The 20,173-nt window shown below is 36.6% G+C and overlaps 1 protein-coding gene across 2 annotated transcripts in view; it reads right to left on the bottom strand.

Annotated features, from left to right (window-relative positions):
- The window catches only part of Lcorl (ligand dependent nuclear receptor corepressor like), a 113,592-nt gene that overhangs the window by 50,880 nt on the left and 42,539 nt on the right, over positions 1-20,173 (bottom strand). For both annotated transcript variants that reach the window (XM_051174070.1, XM_051174071.1), the window contains exons 3-4: positions 4,476-4,555; positions 3,380-3,509 (exon numbers count right to left, since the gene is read on the bottom strand). In XM_051174070.1, the coding sequence (XP_051030027.1) occupies positions 3,380-3,509; positions 4,476-4,555 (210 nt within the window). The remainder of the gene's footprint in view (positions 1-3,379; positions 3,510-4,475; positions 4,556-20,173) is intronic.

The following is a 20,173-nucleotide window of genomic DNA, read 5'->3' as shown; positions in this document are numbered from 1 at the left end:
ATTATATAGGTATTTCACTTGTTTGGTTAGCGCTACCCCAAGATATTTCATGTTGTTTGTGGCTATTGTAAAAGGTGATGTTTCTCTGATTTCTGTTCCAGCTTGTTTATCGTCTATATATAGGAGGACTACTGATATTTCTTGAGTTTATCTTGTATCCTGCCACTTTACTGAAGGTGTTTATCAGCTGTAGGAGTTCCCTGGCAGAATTTTTTGGATCACCTATGTAACTATCATATCATCTGCAAAAAGTGAAAGTTTGACTTGCTCCTTTCCAATCTGTATTCCCTTGGTCTCCTTTTATTGTCATACTGCTCTAGCTAGGGCTTAATGAGAAATCTGGCACTAGGGATATTCCCAGGAATCCTTAAGAATATCCCCCAACTAAGAATCTAAGCAATAGTGGAAAGGCTACCTTAAATGCCCTTCCCTTATAATGATATTGATAACTAGATTAAATGCCACTCTAGAGTCTTTATCTAGTAGCTAGGGGAAGCAGAAGCAGAGATCCACAGCTAAACACTAAGCCAAACTCCTGGAGTCCAGTTTTAGAGAGGGATGAGTGATGAGCAAAGGAGCCAAGATCATGGTGGAGAAACCTACAGAGACAGCTGACCTGAGAAAAGTGTGAGCTCATGGACTCCAGAGTGACATCTGGGGAACTTACATAAGACTGAACTAGGCCCCCTGAATGTAGTGCCAGCTGGGGGGATTCGGCAGTACATGAGGCAGCTGGCAGTGGAAGCACTATTTATTCCTAGTGCATGAACTGGCTTCTTGGAGCCCATTCCCGAAGGAGGGATACTCTCTCAGCCTGGATGCGGGGGGAGGGGCTCAGTCCTGCCCCAAATGATATGACAAATTCTGATGATCCCCCTTGGGAGGCCTCACCCTCTGAAGAGTGGATGGGGAGTGGGAGGAAGGGGGGGGGGAGAGGGCTTTTAATTTTCAAAAAGAAGCAGAGGAGCTAGAGCACTGCAGTAATCTGAAACAGAAGTGATTCTTTAGGCTTGATTCTTTCAACATGTGGTCTCTGGCTGGTGATACTGTTGAGGGAAGCGGTAGGAAATGTAGAAGTGGGAGCAGGCTGATGGAAATGGGGGACAAAAGGGAAGCCTTTAAGTCTCACAGCCCAACTTTTGGTACTACATTTTGCTTCTTTGTCTGGCTGCTATGCAAGGAGCTGTGCCTAATATAATATACCTACCCAGAACTCTGAAAGCTAGAGTTGTTTAAGGCTTCATGCCTTCACCATAAAGGACCGAAATCTTCCAAAATAGTGAGTCAAAATAACTCTTCCCTCTTAAGTAGTTCTGTCACTGACATGAGAAGACTGACCAACCCAGGCTTTAAATGTTCAATGATAATTGCCTACATTTATCATTAACATAATCCTCAAAATTCTAAATTAGAATATACAATAAGTTAGAATAGAACATATTACTTCACATTTTTGAGAACATGATCAGTATAAACCTGTTGCTCAAATTAAGTAGCAAAGTATCAATACTACTGCTATCAATATCCAGAATACTTAAAAATTATTAAATTAAGGAATGTTTCAGAAAACAAAAGCTTCATCAATCTCTTAACTACTATTCCAAAGAGTCATGTATTTCCTGTCTTTAAAATGTATTTACTAGCTGTTATCTCAAAGTATAGTTAACTACAATTTTTAAAGAAACAAACCAATTAGTTAATAGAGTCAATTCCATTAAAAGATACTCTTTTCTATCCTCATTCTGGTCAAACCAGACTGGAAATCTCTAAAACGGTTCTACTGAAGGAAAACAGTCAAAGTGCAATAACAAAACCCTAGCTAAATCCAGTAAATGGTGATGCACTAGAAATAAAGGAATTATCAAAGACCTAAAATAAGGCAAAATTACTATACCAATAAACATTTTTCGTTTAAATTATCTGCAAACTTTCAAACGGTCATGAAGAAAACAAGAAATTCCCAAATGGAGACGTCACTAAATACCCAACAACACTCACCTAGCTATTGGTAGGAGACCTCTTGGAGACCCAGATGCTTGAATCACTGAAATAGTACCAAGTTTTCATGGATTACTCCTAACAAGGCAATGGAGCATAGGCTAACTCCATACTACAACGAACTGAAAGTGCTAAACACTGACAACTCTATTTTTACCATTATTGATGACTCAAAGGAAGAATAAACAATAATGAATTCCAGTGTAAACTAAACTATACTCCATTTGTGTTAACTTTAATTCTTAGAGATACAAGTGTGACAACCAGGTATGATAAACACACTGACAGAATAGTTTTTCTAAATTAGTGTTTTACAAATTTTAAAGAAAATGTACCACATACATTAACACTGGCTCCCACTAAAAATTGTGAAGAAATAAACTTTTTAAGATAAGGCAAATTCTCCAACACCATTTCACAAGGAAAGGTGTTCTCATGCCCCCCCCTTAGTTATTTCAGTGTTTTTAAAATGTATTTCTCTTTAGGCTTTTTAATTATATATATATATTTTTTGTAATCAGGAGTCTTGTAATTGAACCCAAAGAATTTCAAAGAGTGAGCAACTAAATGAAAGACTCAAAGGTGAACAGTACTTTTAATATCACAGTTTAATATTTTTAAATATGAAGTTATCAACTTAGCAAAAAAAAAAAAGTATATGCTGGAACCTAACTTTATAGAGAAGTAAAACAGAGCCAGTATCAAGGTAAGAAGAATACAGCAGGGTTTACTCAATTTCTAGAAGTCGAACATAAGCGTAACCTCATCCCTCAAAAATCCAAACTTTCCTTTCTCCAGACATCCACACTGGGGTTGAAGAAATACAACCTACAACCATGGGGATGGTTAGGTACCTTACACCGAAGACCCTATACTTTTCCAAGAAGTTTAAATATAAAAACTGCGTTTACCTTAGAGGTATCTGTGATGTATGGGAATAAGTGAAAACAAGACTCATTTGGTTGAAACATGCTAGACAAATTCAGAACAGACTTTTAATGTCAACCATGAATACTCAAGCTGACACTAAAACAATATGCCAGCTGGCAAATGATGGAAGAGATACATTATTAGGGACAGGTTTGCAGTATAACGTATCTATAACTTCTTCATCATCCAACAAGTTTTTAAGTCTTGAGAATAGCCATAAAATAATGAAAGTCAGAAGCACAAAAAATATTTTGAAAGGTGCCTATGAAGGAGAAATTTGAGAATAGGATGTTGAAGAGAAATGGCTAGCACAAGAGATTGACAATCTTATTGGCCCTGTAAGGACAAAGAAAGAAGTGTTAAGAATAAAGTAGGGACTGACATATTAAAGTCTTCCATGAGAAAAATTCAAACATTGCAAAATGTAAATGACAAAGCATGCCAGTATTACCTTTCTTTCGAAAGAGTGCATTTAGGTAATTTTCTGCTTGGCATTCAATCTTATCGGTGTGGGACTGGCCCTGAGATGATAGCTCCTCTGTTGGCGTTGACTGTGAAGAATCAAGAGATGGTATACAATCCTAAAATTATAAGAAAGTAATACACCTAATTACTTTTCATTTAAACCCGAGTTCCAACTACATATGCCAAAATTGTCTCAATGTCCAGTTGCTCTGCCTTTTATAAAATATCAAATTATACCAAAAGAATATAAAATCTGATAGAATTCAGGAAAAAAATATATACTAAATACTAAATATACTTCCAACAGGGGCCTAAACAGCCTTATTCCTTACCAAAGCTATGGTAAAGTATGTGTGTACTTGGACATGAGGGTGAGAGTGGGCAGGCATTGCTTAAAATTTTACCATTGCATGCCAGGGAAGTAATCCTGCCAGACATTTAACAGAACAGATAAGCTTAAAAGACTCTCAAATTCTTCTCTGCTCTCCTCATCACAATAGATAAGGAATCAGGATTTCTCACCACATAAGAAGATGCTAGTTTCACACATGTATGTCCTCTATATAGTAGGTACATATTTCATCATCATCAACACAGGATATATTTCTGATTGCCAAAGACTCTAAAAGTAGTGAAAGGGTTACACACAGTAGCAAATTATTCCCTTACTACCAACTGCTAAGAAACCAACTTGTAGAGTGGTCTTATATAAACTAGGTCTCCAAGTTCACCCTTGGATACCTAAACTACCAACCTGACCTAAAGTGAAGTTCATGAGTCAGGGAGTAATAAGAAATAAATTTGAAGGAGGAATGCCAAACCAAAACTAAAACCTATCAACCAACCAATCAAACAAAAATGAACCAAAAAGAAAAGAAAAAAAGAAGGGGGGGGGGGGGAGAAAAAAATGAATTTTAAAAGCTAAACTCAACGTTGGACATATTCTTTTCATTCAACAAAATCAAATATTTAAATTTTCACTGAGTCACAAATTATCAGAACAAATTAAGTTTAAAAAAAAAAAGAACTGTGTTACAATTATGTGATTATTTTAAAAATAATTTCATGGCACTAAAACTTACACTGACTGCTTCTCTCTGTAGGTTACAAAATGAACATTTTTCATCCATAGACCAGTCAGTCAGCTCTTCTGGTTCACAGTCTTTAAAAGAAGGAAAATATTCATTAAATATACTAACTTTATTAAAATCTCCATCTTCCACAGCAATGGCAAAAGGAAAAATGAAAAACAAAACAAAACAAAACAAAAACAAAACCTAACTACTAAAAGGGGATAAAGTCTAACTTTCAAATTAACCTCTTGATATCTAGAAAAATAAACAATAGGCCATGAGACAAAATACCAAGAAAAAAAATGAGCTGGTTATAGCTTAGTAATTTCCCAACAGTAGACTTTTAAGTATCATCTAATCACTTCAAGGATCCAATTATCACTATTTATTAATTTCTTTTTTATTTTAATTATGACACCCATACCAAAAGGGGTGATATAAGGAAGAAAGGAATAAAGTTTGTACAATCTGAAAGTAAATATAACATAAATGGAAGAAAGGACCAAAGGTGTCAAGAACACACACATTTGAGAAAATGGAGTGATGCCTACAAAAACGAACAATCCATTTGTAGATCATTTCCAAAACCTTGGTTACAAGAGTGAAAGATGGAGTAAACAAATAGGGTATATCATCCAATGGAAACTGTACGATTCCCCACAGATTAGTGGCGCTCTCAGCCTTGGTCAGAGAAATTCTTGATTACAGTGGTGACAGTTAATAAATTGCCAAAAAGTGCTGAGAACAAATGGCTACTAAGTGCTCAGCCCTATAGGAGATCTGTATCCCATTCCCTCCACCCAGAGACTCGGAAAACCTCTTGGAAGGAGCAGAATCTAAGAGCTTGAGCATGAAGAGGAGTGTTATATTCTGGATGTGACAAAGCTATCGCACCTATGGACGTACAGAGGTAGTGGTTACTGACAGAAGACCTAACCCATCACATTTCATCATAAATGCCAAGGGCCTAATTAGCTACACTGTCCCATGGGGAGTTAAAGGCAGTCAGTAGATGCTAACAGAAGAGAAGTCTTGTTTGCAGTAGTATAGTCACTGGTAAGTTGTCCTTGCTCAAGTAAATAACCCCAATCCATGCAATCAACTCTTATTAAATACAGAGGGGAAAGAAAAACTTAGTGGGGGTGGGGGCTTGGTTCAAGAGAAATTAAGTGAGAATATTGTCAACAGGAGAAATAAACTCAAAGTACTTTATAAGCATTATGAAATGGTAACAATGAAATTACTTTTCACTTTTTCCCCCTGAATACTAATTCTTACAACCCAACAGTTGTAATATATTAAAAAGTTTCTGGAATACAGAAACACTTTTCTGCTAAGGATCCTTTATGAAGGTATGGTAATACTGTCATTCTAATTACATTTAGTAGATGCACTGATTTTTAAGATCACTGATTTTAAGGGAATGCCCTAATTTTCTTTTTGTTTTCCTAAATATACTGGCATGCAGCAGAACCTCACATGCAGAGTCTGGGACAGCTACACAATGGCTAATTGGAAACTATTGGTGTGCTACAGAAATTTGTTCAAAAAGTACAATGGAGCTGAAGACATGTCTGTGCTAAGTTACACACAAAATAAAGTGTACCATTCCTGGAATGATAATGAACAAAAACACTGATTAAGGTCACTCCTGCAGCCCTTTTACATTAATCAAACACAGAATGGGCTATCATGTAAATCTGTAAAAAGATGAAAAATTTGTAGAAAGATTTTGTAGTACACAAATATTATTAGTACTTACATATATTTGCAAACAGCAATATGTGGGAACATAAGGCCCAGTACAGGGTAATGGAAAGAGAAGACTAGAAATGTGGGTTGGAAGCACATTTAATAACTATGACTTTCCAGGACACAAAGTTTTGTTTCAATCACCTTATGTGTTCAATGTGGCTTATATTACCTAACTAATATGTAGACAAATGAAAATATTATAAAAGCTAACAGCATGCAAAGGCACTTATTAGCAACACAAAACTACCAAATGCTGTGTTTTTTTTAAAATCTTGTACTGTCAAAATATGATTTTGATAAGGTTATTTTTTAGAAGATTAAATACCTGCTTAAGAATATATGGTCTTAACTTCACATACAAAAGCTTTAAATAATCTAACAATTATTTGGATTTCCGGACTGGGGAGATGTCTCATAGGGTAAAAGCACTATAAATCTTACAACTCATGCTTGGTCCCCAGAAACCACATTTAAAAAGCCAGATGTAGTGTCATGAACTTGTAATCTTATCACTCCCATTGTGAGATGAGAGACTGAAGTAGGAAAACCACTTGGAGGCTTGTGGCCAGCTAGCCTGGAGCAGGTACTGCAGCAGTGTAAACGAGAGACTCGAAAAGTTGAAAGTTATCCTCTGATCTTCTCATGTGCAAAAAGACCCATGCGCGCGTGCGCACGCATGCATGCACACACACACACGCATGCACACATGCACGCGTGCACGCATGCACACATGCACGCGTGGCACGCATATATACACACTCCAAAAACTTGGGAGTGGGAAATGAGTCCTTATACAACTTTGGCTATGTAAGCTTACTTTGTTTGACCCTGGAATGAACAAGTATGGATCATTTATTGCTGAGGCTTGGAAAGAAAAAGCGTAATCTATTCCCATTTGAAAAAGGGTCCTTTTTGGTACGGTCTGGGTGGCCTGAAACTCACTAGACCAGGGAAGCTTTTGAATTTGTGGAGAGCCTCCTCTTTCCACTGCTAGGATTACAGATGTGTACCACCATGTGGGGCCCCTCCTCAGGCACCTTCATCAGTCACCATCCACCACAAGAACTTGCTCCAGGTGTAACCCTGGGATTTGGCGTAATAAGAAGAAAACATGTTCCTCATATACAGACTCGAGTGCAGGTTCCCTGAATCACTCCTACATTAGTCACAGATTTCAGAGCTACTTTTTAAATGTAGGATTACTCTTGTAAAACATGACTTATACCAAACAGAACAGTTTTGAAAAGTCAAGGAATCCTTAACAATTGTTATTTTTATCATGGCTTCATGAGAAAAACATAACCTTGAGATTTTTGAAAATTGGCTAAAAGACTTGGGAAGATATAACGGACAAACAAATACATAGATGGATGGAGAGATGTCTCAGTGGTTAAGAGCACTAGGTGTGCTACCAAAAGACCCGGGTTCAATACCCAGCACCCACATGGTGGCTCATAACTATTTACAACTCCAGTTCCTGAAAATCTGATGCCCTCTTCTGGCCTCCCTGGGATCAGGCACACACATGGTGCACATCTATATGCAAAACGCATATAGATGTTTTGTAAGTATTAAAAAATAAAAAAATTAAAACTTAAAAAAAAATGTATGGATCCAAGGGAGTTCAATACTAATGTATGCTGACACAGATACAGCAATTTCAGATTAAAATAATTACCAGTTGTAACATTAAAAACTGAGGCATTGTATGACTAGTCATTTTAGTAGGAGTTTTTCAAAGAAAGATTAGCTAAAATAAGCCTCTCACACAAACACCTAAAGGCACTATATTCTGCCACACACAAAAGTACATAGTTCTGTTTTACAAATATTTTTACGTTTTTGGTACATAATTCCAACTTTGAGCCCAATGATAGTACTTTTTTCTCAGAAATCTTTGGAAAAGCAGATTTTGAAAAATCAACTACAGACCAAATTTCTCCTCTTTCATGTCATTAAAAAGAAATATGCAACAACTACATGTGAAAAATAACAAATATTCATCTCTAAATTAAGTTATCCTCTTTTCAAAACTTTACTAAGTCAAAACAAAGGCTCAAAAAAATCTAAATAATGGATCGTTATAGAAATAGGTATGGTGGTATACACTTAAAATTCTAGTACTTGAGAATCTGAGGCAGGCAGACTAACAGCCATTCAAGGCTGGCCTTTTTCACATACTGAATTCCAGGCTAGCCAGGGTTACAGTAACACCCTATCAAAAATATCAAAAGATAAATAGGCTTATTCATAAAATGCAATTAAAAAAACTAGTAGTAAAAACTGATATAGGTCAACTCTCCCATTGTGGTTTGTATTCTAGCGGTTAAAGTCTGATTTTAGTCATTTTATCTGTTCTGACTTGGAAGTTATCAGACGTTGAAATTTGAGAAACAGCACTGTGGCTATATTGACAGAATATAAATTTGCCCAAAGACAAACTCCAGTGAAGAGTTTTAAGTTTACCAATTTCTGGGAAAGATGCTGAACAATGCAGCTACAAAATAATATCATGGCTACAGATGAAATTCAGCGGTAGAGTGCTTAACTAGCATACACAAATGATGGGTCTGAATTCTATAACATACATGTGTATACAAACACTATTTCATATGCTTATACCAATATTTATTATGAAACATTTTAATAACTACATAGAAAACAGACTCCACTTTTTTTGTTTGTTTTTTGTTGTTGTTATTTTGTGGTTGGTGTGTGTGCATGTGTGTGCCTTTTTGCTATTGTTCTCGTTTTATATTTATTTTGTTTTTCCAGGGAAAGATTTGAAGTTGAGGGGGGAAATCTGGGAGAAGAGAAAGAATATATTCAAAATACACTGTATAAAAAATTGAAAGAATTATAGAAAAGCACAAAGAAAAAACAAAAATTATTTGTGAATCACACTGAGAGATAACATTTCCAACATTTGTTAAGCATCCTCCCAGTAGTATAGGCCTTTCTAAAAATTAAAGTAAGTTGGTACTTTGAAAATATAACACTACCTATAAACCTTTAGCGAGGCAAATTAGGAAAAAAAGAACAATTCTAATTTCAGATGGACTAGTCGTTTCTGAAGTCAGAGACATTGACAGAATAAAGGAATGTTACAAATAACATTATGCCCAGAAATTTGATAAAATTTCACCTAAATGATCAACTACTTTAAAAGTAAAAGCAACCAAATCTCATGCAAGAAAAACAGTCCCAGGAAGGCTCTAACCATTAAAAATAAACCCAGAATTAAACAAACATCTTCTAAAATAGAACACACCAGCCCACATGGGTTCCCTATCATCCACCCCAGAAAACAAAAGCAAAAGAAATACTTCCTAATTCTGGTTCCATTACTATGTAAATGCCAAGACCAGTCTCAACATGCTCCATACAGAAGATATAAAGATTTACATATGTATGTGACAAGAAGGTGAATATCAAATGTTATTAGGAATCTATATACTGGGAAAACGAGATACCAGTACACAACTATTAAAATGATAGAAAGCAATGATGGCAGATACTTTTCTATATGCTGTGAATATAAATTTCTGTTACTGATTGATGGATAAAGCTGTAATGGTCAATGGACTGGTAGGATATGGGGGGGGGGGATCCAAACAGGGATAGAGAAAGGTAGTAGGTGGAATCAGGGAGATACTATGTAGCTGCTGAGGAAGAAAAAGGCCCCAGGCATCACCAGTAACCCAAGAGCACATGGAGATACCCAGATTAATAGAAATGGGTTAATAATTAAGAGAGAGCAAGCCAATAATAAACCTGAACAATAGGTCAAAGAGTTTACAATCAATATAAGCCTCTGTATCTATTTGGGACTAAATGGCTGTGGGACTAGGCAGGACAGAAACTTTGGTCTATATGTAAGCTTCCAAACATATGGCAAGAATTTCCACGTAAAACCCGACAAAAGCTTAAAAAGGCATGCTAAAAGTAAGAAAACAAAGTCAAGCACAGCTTCTTCATGGCAACATTTTCTCAGGTGGGCTCTGTTTGCTAAAGACAAATAGAGGTATGTGGCTCCTTTAAGAGAGGCTTCCTGACTCAGCTTTAGTAGCAAAAACCACATGGCTCTTTTAAAAGGCCTTGCTTAAAATAAATAAATAAATAAATAAATAAATAAATAAATAAATAAATAAATAAATAAAAAATGGTGTTTATGAGCAGCTGGCAGCATGCTTCTTGGTGGTGACATGGACCTAGAAACTCCAGAGTTGTGTCAATAAACATGGCTCCTGCCAGTTCCTAGGTCACGAAGCAAGACTCTCACTCAGGAAGTCAAGGAATGGGTTAGAGCCAGCTGATGTTTTAATCCTAGTCACACTGTTTAGCAGAATAAAGACTGTATGTGGTCAGAGAGAGAGACATACAGTAAAGATCCAAATATTAGTTATAAATAAATACTTGTTTTCATTTAAACAGGGTTTATTATAAATAGTTAATGATCACAGTCAATCTCTTTCTCAAGGAAAAAAGGAATATGATATAGAAATGATTACTTTGCACTGGTATGGATTTTGGTTTATTTATGCAAATTTAAGGTCAATTTTGTTATATGTATACTTCTCTTGTTTAGGTATTGCATATATATACAGCTTTAAAAATGTATTGAATAATTAAATACAGATTATAGTCACTTGTAATAGTCAAAACTTATGTTAGTTAGGTTTTCTAGATATATAGAAATACATTTCAAATGGATAAGTATTTTTCAAAACCTTTCAAAGACCCATTTAAACCCATTTAAACCCATTTAAAATGGTTTATTAGGGCTTTTCATGACAATGAGACACAACTGCTCTTGGCAACACCAATTATGTCAGAGAGGAAGATGGGCATCAAATATGACTATAAAAGAGGCAAGTAAGAAAGGAAGGTTGAGGAATACACCATGCTTTTCATTTCAAGGTTTAAAGACCTCCAGGACCTTAAAACAACAGATAATAATATATCTGGTATCAGCAACAGGTGTTTTGAAAACTAGACAGAAAATATAAGAATATATTTCTCTGTATATCTATTAAGACTCATCCCCACCCAAGGACTGTTTAAGAAAATACAAAGATATATGTGGCATAAAAATGAAAATAAATTTGAAATCTCTAATAGAATTATATTTCCTTTATGGTACTAAAATTCTATAAAATTAGATCTAATGTTCATCTACTAGTAATACCAGACTGTTATACAATATGATCAACAGCAATGCAAAATTCACAATACTCTCAATTTACTCAGCCACAGACTTGCTTCTTGTTATTTTTAAGAGATTGCAGGTGTTCACCTCTCTACTTCCCCAAATCCAATCCCCCAGGCTTATCCCCAGCTATGTAGCACACTGCCTGCTACAGCCCCTCTTCCTCTCTGTCACCTTCCCTAGTGGATCACACAGATCTTCACTTCCAAGTTCCATTACCTGACTCATTGATTTATCCCAGACACAACTCAGAAAGGCATTCACTTGGAACCCAGAGGCCAATTTGGTCAGAAACCAAGTAGGCTAACCGCAGATCTTCACCTCTAGCTCCATTCCTCAGAGCCCAATCATCTGCAGCTCTCTTAACAGACCTTTTCACTCTGATTGCATTCCCAGACACAAAGCAGATAGTCTTAGAACACTCTGCTTTCTGTGGTGGACCCCATCAGCCTTGCTTCCCCAAGCCCATGCCTATTCCTAAGTGTCAAATTCTAATACCTAAAAACACTTTTTACCTGGAACCTGTTGTGTTCACACATACCAGGATCCCAGAAGAAATTCCTAACAGGCAACACAGTCTTCATATTCTTCTAAGAACCAGAGAGAACAATAGAAACCAAGGACCAAAACAGTCACTAAATAAAGATAGCACCAGATATCAGCATACAGAATTGCAATCTTCCCAAACCCAGATGCTTAGATGCAAACTTAAAAACCCAATTAATAGCCAGAACACTGTCTCCAGTAGAGCCTAGGAACCCTACCACAGCAGGCCCTAAGTATGGAAATATAACTGTAGCCTTAAAATATCATTTACCTTAAAATATCATTTACGAATGTGATAAAAGTCATTAAAGAGGAAATGAATAAGTCCCTTACAGAAATCTATGAAAACACAAAGAATGGAAAGAAATGAATAAAACAGCTCAAGAATTGAAAGTGAAAATTGAATTATAAATAAAACCCAAACTGAGGTAACTTTAGGAACTTGAACAGAAACCTCAGAAGGAAGCCTTGTCAATAGAATATAAAAAATGGAAGAAAGAATCTCAGGCACTGAAAACACAATAGAAGAAATGGGTACCTCAAAGAAAATGTTAAATCTAAAAAGGCCCTGGTATAAAACATCCACGAAATCTGGGACACTAAAAAATTTAAGAATAGGAATAGAGAAAGAAGAAATCCAGGTCAAAGGCACAGAAAATGTTTTTTTTAACAAAATCACAGAAGAAAATTTCTCTAACCTAAACAAGGAGATGTTTATCAAGGTACAAGAACACCAAATAGACTGCATTAGAAATGAATGTCCTTAGCCAGGTGGTGGTGGTGCACACCTTTAATCCCAGGACTCAGGAGATAGAGGCAGGTGGATCTCTGTAAGTTCGAGGCCAGCCTGGTCTACAGAGCAAGTACCAGGATAGGCTCCAAAGTTACACAAAGAGACCCTGTCTCAAAAAACCAAAAAGGAAAAGAAAAAGAAAGTCCTTTTGGCACATAACAAATATAACAATAAATGAAAGAAGGAAGAAAGATTGAAAGCTGGGAGGAAAAAGCACCAAGTAACAGATGAAGGTAAATTACACTGACTTATCAGAGATAAAAGCCAGAAGGACTTGGTCAGATATGCTACACACTCTAAGAGATCACAGATGCCAGCACAGAATATTATACCCAGCAAAACTTTTGCTCACAATAGACCAAGAAATTATTCCTTATTAAAACCAAATTTAAGCAAATCAATGGTCTCAATTCCCCAATAAAGACAAAGAAACACAGAATGGATTTGAAATCAGGATCAAAGCACCTAGGTAGGGCTCATAGGGGCTCAAAGAGACTGAAGTAACAATCACAGAGCCTGAACTGGTCTGCATTAAGTCCACTGCAAATACCCTATGGTTGAATAGCTTGATGTTTTTGGAGTCCTAACAGTGTGTGTGTGTGCGCGTGTGTGTGTGTGTGTGTGTGTGTGGTTTGATTTTTTTTTTTTTTTTCCTGCTCTTGGGACCATTTTCCTCCTACTGGGTTGTATCATCCAGCCTTGATATGAGGATTTGTGCCTATTCTTATTGTAACTTGTTAGGTTGTTATCCCTTAGAGGCCTGCTCTTTTCTGAAGGAAATAGAGGAGGAGGATATCTGGGGGAGAGGGAAGGTTTGGGGAGCTGAGAGGAATGGAGAGGAAACTGCAGTTGGTATATAAAATATGAAAAAATACATTTTAAAAAATTAAGGAAAAAAACTAAACAGAGACACTTTGGTGCCAACTAACATCATAAATCAAATGGAACAGATATTTAAAGAACATTTTCCTCAAATACAAAACAGCTTCCCAGCAGTTCATGGAACTCTCTCTCCAAAACTGACCACATTCTTGGACACAAAGCAAGTCTCAAAAGATACAATAATATTGAAACAACAACCACAAATTAAAGATGGATATCAATAACAGAGAGCTTACAAACTCAGGGCAACTGAACAATTCTCAAAATTGAGTGAAGACAGAAATTAAAGACTTTCTACAATACAAAACATACCCAAACTTAGGGGACACATGAAGGCTTTCTAAGAGGCAAGTTCATAGTACTTTGTGCCCACGTTAAAAAAAAAAAAATTGAAGAACTCTCATACTAGTAATTTAAAAGCACACTTCAAAGTTCTAGAACAAAAACAAGTAATCAAACCCAAAAGAAGTGGATGGCAAGAAATAATCAAACTGAGGGCTCAAATCAATAAAAACAGAAACAATAGAAACATACAAAGAATCTATGAAACAAAAAGTTGGTTCTTTGAGAAAAATCAGTAAGACCAATAAACCCTTATACAAATTAACTAAAATGCAGCAGAAGATCCAAATTAACAAAATTAGAAATGAATATGGATACAACAGATACAGAGGAAATCCAGGGAATCATAAGGACATGCTTAAAAACCCTGATCTCCACAAAATTGAAAAATTTAAAAGAAATGGATAATTTTCCCAATACATACCACTTAACAAATCAAGATTAGATAAGCAATTTAAACATACCTATAACCCAAGTATAATAGAAAGAGTCATTAAAAATTATGTCAACAAAAACGAGCCCAGATGGCTTAAGTGCAGACTTCTACAAAACTTTCATAGAAGAGTTAATGTCAATACTACTTAAATTATTCTACAAAATACAAACAGAAGGAACATTGTCCAATTCTTTTTGAAGCCAGAGTTACCTTGATACCCACACCACATACAGTACCAACAAAAAAAGGCAATTATAGACCAATTTCCCTTATGAACAAGATACAAAAAAAAAAAAAAAAAAAAAAAAAACTCAATAAAAATATCTGCAAACTGAATTCAAGCACAAATCAAAAGGACCATCCACTATGATCAAGTAGGCTTCATCCTAGAGATGCAGGGATAGTTCAAACATAAATCAATAAATGTAATTCATCATATAAACAAACTGAAAGACAAAAACCACATGATCAGTTCAGTAGATGCAGAAAAGGCCTTTGACAAAATTCAACACCCTTTCATGATAAAAGTCTCAGAGAGATCAAGGATGAAGAGGAACTCAAAGTAATTCCACTAAAATCAGGAACAAGGCAAGGCTGTCCACTCTCCACATCTATTCAAAATAGTACTTCAAGTCATATCTAGAGCAATAAGGTAACTGAAGGAGATCAAGAAGATAGAAACTAGAAAAATATCAAAATATATTTATTTACAGATGATGCAATACTATATACATAAGTGACCCTAAAAATTCCACAAGGGAATTCCTACAGCTGAGACACAAGACACACTTTCAGCAAAGTTGCTAGGTACAAAATTAACTCACAAAAATCAGATCAGTAACCTTCATATACAAAAGACTAATGAACTGAGAAAGAAATCAGGGAAGCAACACATTTTACAATAGCCTCAAAAAATACCTCAGAATAAATCTAACCAAGCAAGTAAAAAACTTGTATGATAAAAGCTTCAGGGCACTAAAGAAAAAAATTAACGATATCAAGAGATGGAAAGTTCTCCTATGCTCATGGATTGGTAGGATTAACACAGTAAAAAAATGGCCATCTTACCAGAAGCAATCTACAGATTTAATGTAATCACTACGCAAGTCTTCACAAATCTTGAAAGGACAAGTTCAGCTTTATATGGAAGCACACACATGCACACAAAGGCACACATACCAAGCAAACAAACAAAAACCCCAGGGCAACTAAAAAAATACTGAATTAAAAAAAAAAAAAAAAAAAAACCAAACCAACCAACCAACCAACCAACCAACCAAACAAACAAACAAAAAACAGCAAGAGGTACCACTATCATTGATTTCAAGCTATATTATAGAACTATAGTAATAAAGCAGCATGCTGTTGGCAAACAGACACACTGATCAATTGAGTTAAACTGAAGACCCAGACATACACCCACATGCATATGAATACCAGAGGAAACCAGAAACACACACTGGGAAAAACGACCGCATCTTCAACAAACTGTGCTGGTCAAAGTAGGCTATATGTAGAAAACCCCAAAATAGATCCCTACTTATCACCCTGCACAAAACTCAAGTCCCACCCATGCTCCTGATTTACTCAGGAGATCTTGTCCTGATCCCAGGGGATCCATGTATGTCTCTTAGGGACCTCCTTGTTACCAAGCTTCTCTGGGGTTGTAGACTGTAGGCTGTTTTATCCTTTACTTTATGTCCAATATTCACTTACAAGTGAGTACATACCATGTTTATCTTTCTGGGTCTGGTTTTTAATAAAGAATTTTAGATAGAGGAAGCTCAAATGGCTGAGAAAAATTTAGCATCCTTAGCCATCAGGGAAATACTAATCAAAACTATTACTTCTTACATCTATCAGAATAGCTAAAATCAGTAAAACACGTGATGGCTCATGTTGGCAAGGATGTGGAGCAAGGACAACTCTCCTCCATTCCTGGTGGGAGTGCAAACCTATACAACCACTATGGAAATCAATGTGGTGCTTCCTCAGGAAGATGGAAATTGATTTACTTCAAGATCCAGCATTATACCCAAAAGATGCTTCATCCTACTAAAGAGACACTTGCTCAACCATGTTCACTAATGTTTTGTTCATAACAGCCAGAAATTGGAAATAACCTAGATGTTCCTCAATCTAAGAATTGAAAGAAAAAAAAAAAAAAAAAAAAAAAAAAAAAATGAAATCACGAACATTTGCAGCTAAATGGGTGGAAATAGAAAAATGGCTATTCCAAGTGAGGTATCCCTATCCCAGACCTAAAGAAAAAATATGGTATGTATTCACTTATGTGGACATTAGCTGTTAAGTCAATAATAACCTGTAGAAACATAGGGTAAATAAATGGGGGGGGGGAGATTTGATTAGGAAAGGGAAGTGAAAAGATATTTATGGAAGGATGGGGAGGAGCTAGAATGGGAGGATCCAGTAGGGGTGGGGACAAAGCAGGTAAAATGGGGAAAGAAAGGTAAAATTAAGGGCCATCTGAGAAGTAGCATGGAAACCTAACACAGAGAAGCTTATTAATGTACATATATGAAGGCCAACTAAATTAAATCACCAAATAATGAGGGAGACAGAGCTCCAACTGGTCACCTCTTGTCCTCAAATGAAGCTTTAAGACCTGTGATTGTGTTACATCTAATTGAGTTGTTGGTCAAAGTGGTCCCATGGGAATCTCCAAGCAACCTAGGCTACTGTTAAGACTACAGGCTGATTTCCATAAACTGACAGCAAGGTCCCATTGCTGAAGGCAAGACCTATACAACACACTGGACATGGAGAAGTGTAGCTGGTGCCTACATAGAGCCTGCACCCATACATGCTAAGATCTTTGGTACAGGAAAGTACTGTGTACCGACCCAGTCACGAATACTTTCATCTACAATATATGCTAGTGCAATGGTGGCACAAGGCTTTTGGGAGTAGCCAGCCAATATCTGATTTGACTTACAGGCCAGTCCATGAGATGGAACCTAGACCCAACACTCCTTGGGAGACCAAGAACCTGAGACAAAATAGCCCAGGGACCTATGGGGAAAACTAAGCACTATTTTCCTAAATAAATAAATAAAAATGTAGCTATAAAATGACTTCTATTGACGTTCTGCTATATTCACAGTTCAGGGCCTTGCTCAGCCACTGCCATTAAGCTTTTTCCTACAGCACATGGTAACAAATACAGAGCTCCACACCCAGATATTATGTAGAAAGTTAGAGACATTGGAACACTTAGCCCTAAATGAAATGTATCCATCAAATGCTCTTATCAGGGTTCAGGGAACCCTGCAGAAGAGAAAACAGAAAGGGCATAAGTGCCATAGGAGATAGAGGCCACAAAAAACAAAACAAAACAAAACAAAACCAAGACCCTCTAAATTAGCATATGAAGTCATATGAACTCACAGAGACTGCAGCAGCAGCAGCATTCACAGAGTCTGCATGGGTCTGACCAGGTCCTTGTGTACATATTACAGCTTCCAGTTTATTGTTTTTAAGGAATTCTTGAGTACGGAAACAACTGAGTCTCTGATTCTTGTGCCTTCTCTTGGGTTCTTTTCATTTTGTTTGTTTTGTCCAATTCAGTGTGTTTTTGTTTTATATGACATCTTATTACATTTTATTATTATCTCTGAGAAGCCTGTTTGTTTTCTAATCAGAGACAGAAATGGAGTGCATCTGGATGGGAGGGGAAAAGGGAGCTGGGAGTAGAGGGAGGGAAAATTGTATGGAGATATTATGTTGGAGGGGTGCTCTATTTTAAATAAAAAGAAAAAAGTATATTCTTGTTAAACTGAAACTTTTTCCTATTTTTAGTCATCACCAAAATAATTATTGCCAATACTACCTTGATAATTTGCAATACTCTACAGTTTTAAGAACGTATGTTAGTTATTTTCTTTAAATTTGAAATAAGCTTGTTTTACATGTCCCTCTCCCTCCCTGTTCCCTCCCCGTCCCATCCCCTTTCTGTTCCCCAGGAAGGGTGAGGCCTTCCATGAGGGAATCTTCATAAATTTAGTTTTTAAATGTTATCATCACAGATACAAGTAACTTTCCCAAACTCAATAGGAAAAAAAAAAACAAAACAAAACAAACAAAAAACCCAACAACCTGTTTCTTGACTTCTATTTTTTTTAGAATGTTTATCTAAACCTTGTCTCAGAGAAGCTCTTAATCTACATCAGAAGAAATGCCCAAACAAGGAGACAGTAAATCCAGTGCATAAATTCATTCCCTGTGTTCCTTCCTAATAGTTACAAGTCTTTCACCAAGCAAAACAAATTCATATAAAAAATAAAATGAAAAGTAAATAAAAACAGAAATACACCCAACAAAACTCACTTAATTGGCTCCTTGAATTGATCACTTAAAATCTATGACTCTTTGAGTTGACATGCAAGCATGGTCTAACAGATTCTCCAGGACAAAGTGAGGAAAGTTGGACAATGGTTAGTCGAAAGGATAGTGACACTCCAGAATCTCTAGCTTCAGTAGCACAGTAAAGCAAGGAACTTCATAAAATAGGAGAGAAAGGTTTTGAAAAGTCCATCCTGTTGGGAGGCAGAGGCAGGCTGATATTTGTGAGTTCCAGGCCAGCCTGAGCTATAGAGTTGAGTACCAGGATAGGCTCCAAAGCTACACAGAGAAAACCTGTTGAGACAAAAACAACAAACAAACAGAGTCCACCCTGGCAGGTGTGTCTTAGTTTGGGAGCTCCTGGCTGGCAGTGAAAGGAATGCCAACAGCAGGTCGTCAGTTTACATAAGTGACCCAGAAAAACGCTACCAGGGAACTCCTACTGCAGACAAACACCTTCAGCAAAGAGGCAGGGTATAAGATCAACTCAAAAAAATCAGTAGCCCTACTATATACAGACAATAAAGGAGCTGAGAAAGAAAACAAAGAAACATCACCTTTTACAATAGCCACAAACAACATAAAATATCTTGGAGTAATGTTAACCAAACAAGTGAAAGAGCTATATAGCAAGAACTTTGAGTTTCTCAAGAAAGAAATTAAAGAAGATACCAGAAAATGGAAAAATCTCCCATGCTCATGGATAGCTAGGATCAACACAGTAAAAATGGCAATCTTGCTAAAAGCAATCTACAGATTCAATGTAATCCCCATCAATATCCCTGAACAATTCTTCTGACCTTGAAAGGACAATACTCAACTTTATATGGAAAATCAAAAAGACAAAAATGTTATGTGTACTCACTCATATATGGATTTTAGACATAGAGCAAAGGATTACCAGCCTACAATCTACACTGCCAGGAAAGCTAGGAAACAAGGTGGATCCTAAGAGAGACATAAATGGTCCCCCAGAAAAGGGGAAAGGGACACATTTCCAAGCAAATTGGGAGCATGGCGGGGAGGGGGGGGGAGAGGGGGAGGGAGTTAGGAGGAAGAGAAAGGGAGATGCAGGCCCATAAGAGGAAGACTGAGTCAGGGAAAGAAAAGGAGAGCAAGAAAAGAGATACCTTAATAGAGGGAGCCATTATAGGTTTTAAGAAAAATCTGGCACTAGGGAAATGTCCAGAGAGCTACAAGGATGACCCCAACCAACAATCTAACCAATATTGGAGAGGCTACCTTAAATGCCCTTCCCTGATAATGGGGTTAATGACTACCTTAAATGCCATCCTAGAGCCTTCATCTAGTAGCTGATGGAAGCAGAAGCAGACACCCACAACTAAACACTGAGCTGAACTCTTGGAATCTAGTTGCTGACA

The sequence above is a fragment of the Phodopus roborovskii genome, unplaced genomic scaffold, assembly GCF_943737965.1.
Source record: "Phodopus roborovskii unplaced genomic scaffold, PHOROB, whole genome shotgun sequence".
Lineage (NCBI taxonomy): Eukaryota > Metazoa > Chordata > Mammalia > Rodentia > Cricetidae > Phodopus > Phodopus roborovskii.
The sequence above is the reverse complement of the archived record's forward strand: the minus strand, read 5'-3'. Positions and strand labels throughout refer to the sequence as shown.